This window comes from Hoplias malabaricus, chromosome X2 (assembly GCF_029633855.1).
Source record: "Hoplias malabaricus isolate fHopMal1 chromosome X2, fHopMal1.hap1, whole genome shotgun sequence".
Lineage (NCBI taxonomy): Eukaryota > Metazoa > Chordata > Actinopteri > Characiformes > Erythrinidae > Hoplias > Hoplias malabaricus.
The window spans coordinates 31,985,537-31,997,053 of NC_089819.1; the positions used below are offsets into that span (position 1 = coordinate 31,985,537).

Consider the following 11,517-nt stretch of genomic DNA (forward strand, 5'->3'; position numbering starts at 1 on the left):
TGAGAACTTCAGTGTAGGGGCAGCTTCCAGGCACTTGGTGGTTGCTGGAGCGTGGGCAGCTGATCTGAAGCGTGGAGGATCTCGACAGTCATCCATCAGTGTCCAGACAGACAGGTGGGCAGTCGTTTACTCGGAAAGATGTAAAGGGATGGAATTAATTTTGAACTTGTAAAGTAGAAAATATGAAAATTTCCAGAGTGTGGCTAATGATTCCGGCAGATCTGACTATGACAGCTTTAACTAAAAGGAGAGAACCAGAAGGACACACAGACACGGGAGCATCCTGAAACACTGGCACCTCTCCGCTCCACAAACAAACCTGAGTGATCGCGTGAAGCGGCGGGACGACAGCACCAGCGTCTCAGTTTACTATAATTCCCTGTGTCCATGGACCCCCCCGGATCTGCCGCCTTTATCTATGGGGGAGCATTATCTACCAAAAGATAAACTAAATAAATGAGTTTTTAGCCTAGATTTGAAGATTGCGACTGTGTCTGAGTCCCAAACATTTTCTGGAAGATCATTCCAGAGTTTGGGGGCTATATAAGAAAAGGCTCTTCCCCCAGCTGAGGCCTTATGAATTCTGGGAACAATAAAAAATCCAGTATTCTGTGATCTGAGTAAACGTGGAGGCTCATAATAGGAAATTGTATCTTGAAGGTATTCAGGAGCAAGCCCATGTAGAGCTTTATATGTTAATAAAAGAATTTTGTAGTCAATGCGGAATTTAACAGGCAGCCAATGAAGTGATGATAGAACAGGGCTAATATGTTCAAATTTTCTAGTTTTAGTGAGGACCCTAGCTGCAGCATTTTGAACTAGTTGAGGTTTTCTTAAATTGCTGCTGGTGCATCCTGACAGTAGTCAAGCCTTTAAGTAATAAAGCCATGTACTAATGTTTCTGCATCCTGAAGGGATAAGGCATTTCTAATCTTAGCAATATTGTGAAGATGTAAAAAAAGCTGTCCTAGTGATATTGCCTATGTGTTGATCAAATGATAAATCCGGGTCAATTATGACACCAAGATTTTTTTTGCGGCTGAACCAGGTTTAACTGGAAATTAAATCTGATCATTTATTTCTTGCCACTTTTGGACACAAAAGCTCTATCACTCGAGAACATGTTGCATTAGATTCAAGTTGTGCTACGTCAATGATTGACCTAGAAAACATTTAGACAAGGGGGGAGGAGGTGGAAAAAAAAAAACAAAAAAAAAAAACTTGAATGCTTGAAATATATAAGTATTACTTACCGAGCAAGGGATATCCACCTAAGAAATAAAAAACTAACTTCATACTGTTTTCTCCATGGTGTTTTATTTAGGTTATCATCACATTATCACTTTTGAGTCAAATTCAAGGCTAATACAAAGAAGTGTCATCAAAGGAGAGAGAAAATTAAAAAGCACTTCACAGCGAAGAAAAATTCTCCTGAAGCACTGCAACTTAATGTGTTACACTGAGGCACTGCCTTTGGCGCTGAGTTACTGGTCTCTTGGGGCATCTGCAGGGAGTTCAGTCTTTAACCTGATTTTAGGACAGTTCTGCAGTCATTTCTTTCTTGTTTTATACTAAGTGTTCAGGATTAAGAATTGGTCCTGCATCAGTGTTAAAGAGCGACTTCTATCTCAGGCTCTTCATGTGGAAGTCAATGCCACTGTAGGTGAGACTCTGGGGCCAGTTCTAGCGTTTGCATATGAAGACATATGGGGCATGAGAGCTTTTCCTTATGGCCCATATGCAGGCAACACTGTAGAATTTTGTAGGAAAGGCAAACTTTTCAAGGACACGTTTCTTGGGCAAATACATACAAATGGCACCTTTAACACAGGGATTCTCTGAAACGCTGAAGCTTGTCAGTCTGTGTATAGGGAAACTTGAACCTGGGAGGCTAATTAATTTAAGTTATTTTTTTTTTAATTTAAAAGAAGCACATGTCCACTACAGCAAGGACATAAACCTATCTGCATGACTAAAATACCAATGTCTTCTCCTGGTCTGTTCATCCTACCCTTGGGCTATTGGCTTCAGCATCTATTTAAAGGGCTATGAGTTAGGATGGTGAAGGAAAAGTCATTTAAAATAATAATAATAATAAATAAATAAATTAATTGTTTAAAAAGACCCCAAGCAATCTTGCGCCGGATAGAATGTATATGCCTTTAACAAAAATGGCCATCACTACAAAGTTAAAGGCAGAATGTCAAAGCTATAGGATGTTTAACAGTGTGTTCTTGCATTTTCTTTGAGTTCCAGGATTCAAGATGGGAAACAGGACCGAGGCTCAGGGGGTTCCATGTTTGCACATTGATATGTTTATAGATGTAAAAGTTACACATTTAAGCATCTCCGAACCTGAGCGTTATAATTCTATTCTGATAGAAATAACAAGCACTTTATCTGCACCTCCGATACAAAGTCAGCAAAGTCTTTTCAAACATCATTTCATCCCTTTGAATTGAAAAAAAATCAATTATACAGTACAAACACTTACAGAACCATTTCTTTGTCAAATAGGTTTGACTATCCTTGCCAACTGTTGCTGCTACTGACAGAAGGGAAAAAGAATTACAGTACACATGGATTTCACAGGCTGTTCATCTCATAGGAAGCTTAAACTGTGAATATACTGTTTACATAGGACTATAATTTTCACTTTTTTTCCAACACCCCCCCACCCCCAAATATTGAGTAGAGCATGGTTAAATTAAAAAGTGAATATGAAATGTAACGGACTGACTGATCATAACAAAATACTTATATAAAAGAAAAATAATTTTTTGCAATTTTTTCACATAAAATCGTTTCATTTTTTGTCTCTACTGGTTAATAGTTCATGCTGTGTGCATTGAGCAAGGAGTCGAGCATGTTGAAAGTGTCTGTATAGTCCATGTGCTGCCCATTCAGGCACAGTGAGGCTCCTCCTTCAGCACTCTGCCCATCCCCCTGCCTTCGTTCAATCTTCCCTAACTGGCCATGGCCCATGGACTGGCTTACAGCTAAGGGGGCAGAGGCAGAGTGAGTTTTGGATGATCGGTGAGTTTTGTGGTGGCTGCTGTGTGTGTGAGCATGCACGTGGCTGTGTGAATGTGAGGCATCGTGTTTAGGCGCACGGTGGGATGAGTGCTCCCTGTATTTCTCTCGGCCAGTGCGAGGGCTATGTCTGCTCTTACCACCACTAGTGTTTCCACCGCTCTCTGACACTTTAATCTTCATCTTCAGCTCCTCCTGACTCACACTGCCGTTCTCCACTGAGGCAGAGGAGGATGAAGGTTGGCGACGTTTCAGCGAGCTGCTCTTTGTTGCTCGTTCTTGCCCTGTCTGGCCATTCTTAGCACGGGCCACAGAAGACGAAGATGACAACAATGCTGCAGACGAGGAGGATGTCGCAGAATCAGGCAGTAGATGCGTGTGTTTTCTGTGTAATTCACTTTCCTCAGCATGTCTCCGGCGCTGAAGTAGCTCTGCAGCTTGCTTCTCACGATACTTCTCCAGAGAGAGTTTATTGGTGGCCACTGGGGCTGGGCAATGGCTATGTTTGCCCATGGCTACCCCCTGCAGGTTCAGGTAGGTGTCAGGCTGCTGGCTGCCTTGGCCCGTGAAGCTGTACGAAGTAAAGTTTGACAAGCCATTCAGGGAAAGAGGGCCACCATCCAACTGGAATGAGGTGGAAGGTTCAGAATAAACACCCCCCATAATGTCAGGTTTGTCCACTACTAGGCTTTCCTGGTTGAGGGTAGGGGCCTGGAAGGAAGTGTCCACTGAATGGCTTTCTGTTTTTGACCTTTTTGCAGCTTGTGTGGCCTTTTAAAAAATAAATAAATAAATAAATAAATAAATAAATAAAATAAAAAAAATAAAGCAACTTCAGTAAAATATGAAGTGTGTTCTCTTGTTGGCTCATAAGTACATCTTGAGCAATAATTATGTCAATTTATAATTATGTAAATTTATGAGATGCTCACTTACCCGCCAGTTTCTGATTCTTTTCAGTCTGCTGGGTGTTTTCTCCAAAATCTGTAGAAACTCATGTGTTAATTCTGTAGCAAGAATGGAGAGGGGGAGGCAGTTTAGAGAATGTAAGTCTGGGAATAATTTGCACTTTGTGAACTATTGTGAATAGTAGGCTTGTCTGGAGTTCGATACAGAAATGTGACAAAGCACAGCGTGCAGACAGACAATATCACATTCTGTTTTTGTGCCATTTGAACATCAGAAGTCACCATTGTTTTTGCTCACACTAGCACACCTTACTCCACAACCTGCCCTCGTTAGTAGTACAACTTGTTTTTCCATTCTGCACAACTGGAAGCTTCCATTCAGTGGAAACTGGTGAAGGGGAACTTGAGGATGCCCCAAAGTTTTTTAAATGTGGCAACATTTTGTTTTTGCTGTTTCTTGCAAAGCTGGCAACCTGCCTTACGTTTCTGACACTAAAGATTTTGTTTCAACCTGTGAAAAGGAGACCAACCATCCTATAGAATTCATAATCGTCTAGAATTTGGACACAAAGATACGCTCCATACTGAACCGATACGAGAAGTGTTTTGTACCAGATTTCTGAAGTTAGACTGTTAAAACAAATACTGAGATAGAAGCATTCCTGAGAGAGGAAAGCTACTCCACAGCCATTCATTCATCAGCAGCCACAATTAGCTGTCCATTTAGTACCTCAGCCAATGGAGTGACACCTCCTATAGGGGTTTCTTTTACAGTAGCACTGAGAGCAACATTTTAGTGCACCGAAATACAGGGGAACTTACACCTCTGCCTTTAAATATAACTTATGTGAACACCATGTCTTGGAGAAAACACATTTCATTTCTCCCTCAACACATGGCATGACATGAGCTGACATTTAGAATCAAATTAATTATTTATACATATAAATCACTGATAATGTTATTGTTATCTTATCTGATCTTATATCTTATATGACATTAAGGACAAATAGAGTCCTAAATAAGCAGAACAGTCTGTATAGTAAACAAAAACAATTGCTGCAAATAGGTTTTATCATAATTCAAGATTATTTTTACTGGACATATATGACAATGTAATGAGGACTGTTTTAGACCTCTTAGAAAGATATGATGCTTTCATTACAGATCTTAAAGTAATATCATAGCAAATTTTTAACTGTTAATACAGTATTTGCAAAACGCTTTGCCACTGTTCAGAATTGAATTTTGCTTTTCTTCAACTGTATGATGGCAATTGGCTTTACAGAAAACAAATGCAAATGATTATTTGCATTGTCTGTGCTTCAGAAATAAAAAATAATGTTTATATCTGGCAATTTAATAGGGAGAAAATACAATAGTAAAATGTCCTTTCATGGTAGGGGACCGAAAATGTTTTGTTCAAATATTCATACAAGTAAAATATACACTTAAGGAGGAGGGAGTAATTTTTGTCAATCATTTTTGTTTCAAATATGAGAAAATCAAATGGTGAATCCAGTAATTTTAATCAATTTGTGAGCAAAGCGCATCACTATACCCTTAGTAAATAGACAAATTTCTTAAAAGAGGGTATGACTAACGATCAAGCAGCTGCAGTGTGACTGTAGCATCCAGGTACTCCCACCAGTGTTTTCCATCAGAAGAGATAGGAATCTCCCAGTTGGACCATTTGCAGGCCAAGTGGATACACACACATGCCACCACTGTGGGCTTGTACTGCAGACAGAATGTGGTAAGGTGCAGACTGCACAAGAGACAAAGGAAAACAGACAGAGACACAAACAGGAAAACTCAGTTACCATGGGGTTGTTCTCTATTCAGTGCAACAAAAGTTAAAATGAAACAGTTTAAAAGAGTGTATAATATAAATAACATAATTGTTATAATCTTGAAAAATATGTATGATAATGATTAAATTCAGAAACTGTGACACCAAACAGAGGTGACAACTGGCTGTGTTGATAAAGGGCTGCAGCAGTTGTATGGAGTGCTGGTAAAAGCACCTAAAAACAAATTGCATGCATACACCGTCCACACACAAAACATACAGAAATGATTTTTACTGAATCATTGCCCAGAACATGTGTGAACAATAATCACAACATAGTACAGTATAATTTTGTGAAAAAAGTCTGAGCAATCTCATTGGCACGGTACATTCAAGGATGCAGTTCCAGAATGTATTATATGTTGATAATTGCTCGCAATGTTAATTGACATCGGTCCTTAGTTGGATCAGTTATGGAAATTTATAAATATCAACTCAAATGCTAGTAGACAATGTGAAATGAAAACAGAAAGCAGTGATCCGTAAATCCACTTAGGCCTGTATTAATTCAACAGAAACAACTCCACTTATATTAAACTTACATTTGAGATATAAGTAAGAAAATAAATAGACAGTCTTATCTGTCCATATATAGTAGTATGTAGTCTGTGCTGGAGCAACCTGAGTGACTGAATGCTGCACAAGTTTAACAGGTGCTAACTGGAAGGGCAGCAAACATTTTCTCCGGGTTCGATTCACGGATGTTTCTGCATTAACTTCATCAATTTTCACACATACACTATATACTGCAGCTTATAAGTATCAGTGATGGTTCTGTACATATACATGTACAGAATATCATTACATCTTACCATACATATACCATTACACCCCTAATAATAATGATAATTATAAGTCAAGTAAAAAAAACTGCTTTCAGTTCAGATTTCCCTTAGGAATTGAAGTTGGTTTCTATTTTTTTATTTTTTATTTTTTTTTTGGCATGTCTTCTCATAAAAACTGAAAGTTTGGCAAAATAAACAAACTAATTATCTGCACGTCTAACTGTTGAGCATCCTTAAACTAAATTATTCCAATGAAGATTCTTATGAAAGTTAACACCCACATGCATTATTTAAAAAAAGTCTGATAGCATGCCAGAACCAGCATGTGGAATATAACCCATTACTTCTACCCCAAGATAATACAAGATTTTTTTTTTTAAATATTCATAAAAGAAACAAATTGGCCAGTTTAAGTGCACCTTTCTAGTATGTGATGCTTCATGTTACATTCTAAACTTAAACAAAACAAAAGTGCTTATTTACTTACCGTTACAATCTCTAAGTTTACACCCTTGCAACCTTTAGCTGATATTCAGGCTACCAATTGAGTCATTAGACCTATGCACTCTCAACCAAGCAATATTCAGGAGCACCTCTACTCTTCACACTGTGCATTCAACCTTCTGCGCCAACACTGGGCCCTCGTACAATACACCGCACTGCACCGGGCAGCAGGGCTCTGAAAACGGCCACCCCACGCCCTGGTGCAAGAGGGCATTGAACGCAAGAAGGAGAACCTTGCAGAACAGGAAGCTATAGGGTGCCATGGCAGTGCAATAAATACGGTCAGGATAACAACCTGTTGGTAGCCATGAAATACGACGTCTGGGCCAAGTCCTTGCTTGCTGTGTTGAAAGAAAGAGAGAGAACATTTAGGACATGCTAACAAGGCATAAAGGAATCCTTGGTTCCTGGTCAAATATTTCATGTCCGATCCATAACAGAAAAACTAGTAATAATCTGTATTAATTCTGCAATAATAATGCTTAGAACATACCACTTTAATATAAATACAGTTTTAGGTGTACTTAAAAGATGCATAATGGAAGCCTTGGCAGAAATGCAATGGGAGCTATACATGAGAGATATCCAATAAGAGAAACAAAGTGATATAAGGAGAATAAATTAATTATTTAGAGAAAAGGTGGAAGCATCTACCTCGTACTAGTTGGGAACATCTCACAACATCGGTGTGTGGATGCTCTATTGTAATCTCAAACCCTGAAATAAAGTAAATTATTAGATACAGCTTAGAAGAGAAAATTGACAACCTTAGAATCCACCAGGACAAAGAGAATTACCTCCTTGAATTAGGATGATCACCGAACAGAAACAAACAATAAATTTCTCAAAAGCAAGCAAAAAAATATATATACATGTTCTCTTATACCACCATAAAAATATTAACCAATTTTAACCAAATATGGATATATATAAAAAATTCTGAAAAATGTAAATACCAATTCCACCAAAGTAACAACAAAAAATTTCTATAAAAGCAGTTGTAATGCATTCATAATGAATTTCAGATTTCTCTGGACTTACCAAGTGTCTGCAGTACTATAGTTTCTAGCAGCACCAGCTCTTGGGCTTGTTGGAGGTAAACCTGCAGTCAAAGAGACAAGTTTTATTTAGCATCTTTTTCAGTATCACGGTTGACTAAAAGAAATAAAATAGAACTTATATTTCGCATTCTAGAAAATGGCATTGTATGATTTATTGAACATATTTAGCATGTGTCAGAGTTTTCCTTATACAAGCTACACTTGGACTAATGTGTATCAACTCCATTTAAGTATATTTTGTTCCATTATTAAATAGCAAAATATTGAAGATCCTTAAGACACAATACCAGCTTCTTGCAGTTCAACTTAAGTTTTATGCTGCACTCAGCAAATATTACTACAAAACAAGATAACCAAATTTGACTCCAAACCACATGCAGCACTTGAACATAAATTTACAGCATTTAGCAGAAGCACTTATCTAGAGCAGCTCACAAAAGTGCTTAGAGTTCAGAATGTGTATCCTAGCTAGTAAAGCATAAATATAAAATTATACATTTATAATTACAAAAAAAAAAGAGAGACCCATGTATTTTGAACACACGATCGCAATAAAATATTTTCAAAAACTTCAAAAACAGAAAATATCTAATGTAAATCTGCTCTTTGATACACCTCACTTTTTCCTATGCAATGAACATGCAGAACCTCCTGCTACTAAATCAATAACTAAAAAAATACCAAGCTAGCAGGTTGGCTACACAGCTGACATTTCTGCAGAGTCATTACCCATGCGTCTGGCCAGAGACTGAAGGAAACAGTGGCCTCAATAGTCGATTTAAAAAAAATAAAAAAAAAAAAATAAGAAGGTAAAACTCGTAGTACTCACATTGCTATTAGTATCCAGTGGAGGTTCTTGCGGGTTAAGACAGGCGTGTGCCACTTTAATGACATGTTCAAGTTTCCTGGGTTGCTCTTCTACTTTAGCAGCCAAAAATAGAGTAGTAGGGGAGATGATCTGAGAGAAGAGAAACAACACATTTCAACAACCAGCATTGTTGAGACCAAATATGTTGGTAAACAACTTAAATGACAAATTACAAATATGGCACACATTTGACAAGGTACAGCACTCACATTTCGATGGAACTTTGCGAAGGAATTCAGCATATAAAACCGGTGCATGTACACGATTGCAGTGTTGATAGTAAGTTGGGAGCTGTAAGGGGACGTTAAGAAAACTGGAGAACAAACACTGCAATCGAAGCTTCTTGGGCCCAGCAAAAAAATTAATAAATTCGAGCTCTTCTTTTAGAATTAACTACGAGCAATGCAAATATACTGTAAAATATACAATTATCTATAGCCTGGCAAATTATACATTTAACCACTAATTCAATTCCCTCGGAATTAGTACATTACATCAATAATGAACTTAGGAAATTAAGTTACATGTCTATAGAGATTTTAAAAAATCATTTGCCATAGCTGTAGCTAGCGCTAACGCACGAGGCGTGAACAAAATGGAAAACCATTATCTAATGCTTAACCTCGTTACAATTACACATATCAAGTGAATATAAACTAGATACATCTTAGACAGTTAATTTGTACAAATTACATAATATCATCGGTCAGTTAATATTTTTCTTACCGCCCCATAGTTAACGTTAGCAAGTCCTTGGCTTCAGCTAGCGCTAGCTAAACCACCTTTCTCACCCTTTGTATCAAATTCGTCTTTTCGCTCCCTCATTAACATACTTTTATACAATGAAGCATATCCTACCCATGTAAATAACTCTACTGCGTCGCTTTCGATTACAATGGAAAGTCTTGCCAGTAGAACAAGTCTCATATTTTGAGGAATAGTGCAATTATACAATACAATTTTGAAGTGAATGCTTAGCAAACCACTTAACGTCAACCGCGTCTTGAGTTAACTAGCTAACTGTAGCATATTGTAGGAAGTCGCCGTTTCACCCTAAATGGTGCAGATGTAGAATTTGTATACTAAAAGTTTGCGTTTCATTTTTAAGCGTTACAATGGGTGTGGCTATTGTTAATTTTAATGTTCAGTTTCTGTTTGAGTAAACATGAAAGACGGTATGACATGTCCAAACCCTGCACAGAACCCAATATGTTAAATACAAAAAATACCATTGTGAATACGACTTAAAATATAACATTTCAGAATGAACACAAACTCCCGTAAACGACTGTATATCCGCTAAACGGCTCCCTCATTTAGGACAGATATGGAAATCAGTGATTAGAAGCTTGAAACTTTGAAGCTAATGTTAACCCCAGCACTGTGTCTTTAATCTCGGTCTCTGCTGAGGATACACATTGAGTCTCTGGCCCATGTCTTGTATGAGGTTGGCGGCCTGCTGTCGATAGGACAGTTCGCGGTCGGGCTCTATTCCGCAGCGGCGGGACGGGGAGTTCTCGATCTGTTCTCGAGTGAAGAGCCATTTCGTCGAGCGCTGCACAGCCGCCATGTTCGTCCCGCCGCTGCTCTCTTGCTTCCGCCGCCTTAGTGCAGGAAGAGCATCCCAGAGCCGTCTGGAAAGACACGGCATAAACCTGAGCGAAACAACCACACCGCCTCCTACTGCCCGGAGAGGACAACGCCTTTTGGGGCCTCTTGAGAGAAAATAGCCTATGCAGCCATCAGAAACGTTACACACAACCAAAAACCGCCCCCACACACATACACATTCAAACACTCGAACTGCACAAATAGCCAAGAGATCACACTACAACCTGGGGGCATTCCACCAAGCAGTAGTTCTCAGTTAGTCAGCTAACTTAAACTAAATCGTGAGGACCCTCCAATGGAAATCTCAGATGTTTCTTGGACAGGCTTGATTTTAGGCTTAAGTGGTCTGTCAACTGAGAAATCCTGCTTTTTGGAATATTCTCCTGAATCCACCAGCCTGGAGAAAACACCACAGACAGCTAAACACCAGTCACTGTTGGAAAACACCATTTTCAGCCTAGAGAATACTGGACTCACAACAATACACGATCCCTAGAACAGAATTTTGGGTCCATTGCATTAACCCAAAAAAAAAAAAAAAAGAAAAAGAAAATAGGAGAAATAAGATAACAAAACACAACATACAGCTAGGAGACATCTCCACATCCAAAACTACCCACCCACCTGAACACCACACCCGTAGCCTGGAGAATACCATACACACACAAAACCAAATACCATACAAAATGCCAGGAGAATAGAGCATTAACACTACAGACCAGAGAAAACAACACATGCAACTGAGAATCCACCTACCTGAGACCAAATTCCCAAGGAGAGTGTATGCAATGATGAGAGAAGTAAACCCAGCACATACTCAGGTAAAAATTAGCTTATTTGGGTAAAACAGAGACTCAAGGGGCAGGAATAGAAGGAGAAGTACAAACGTACCAGC

The 11,517-nt window shown here is 38.7% G+C and overlaps 1 protein-coding gene across 2 annotated transcripts; it reads right to left on the reverse strand.

The window, feature by feature from the left end:
* Window positions 1-1,310: 1,310 nt before the first annotated feature.
* LOC136677027 (cyclin-T2-like) lies at window positions 1,311-10,648 on the reverse strand. Of its 2 annotated transcripts, XM_066654377.1 has the most exons (9): window positions 10,427-10,646; window positions 9,221-9,302; window positions 8,973-9,101; window positions 8,124-8,184; window positions 7,737-7,799; window positions 7,378-7,423; window positions 5,546-5,709; window positions 3,970-4,040; window positions 1,311-3,804 (listed from the first exon to the last, which is right to left on the reverse strand). In XM_066654377.1, the coding sequence occupies exons 1-9, from the start codon at window positions 10,579-10,581 to the stop codon at window positions 2,827-2,829; spliced, it is 1,749 nt and encodes a 582-aa protein (XP_066510474.1). In that variant the 5' UTR covers window positions 10,582-10,646; the 3' UTR covers window positions 1,311-2,826. The 2 variants fall into 2 exon arrangements, 1 of the variants encoding a protein (XP_066510474.1); XR_010796332.1 differs by lacking the exons at window positions 1,311-3,804; window positions 3,970-4,040 and having other exon boundaries at window positions 5,571-5,709; window positions 7,066-7,423; window positions 10,427-10,648.
* Between the last annotated feature and the right edge of the window lie 869 nt (window positions 10,649-11,517).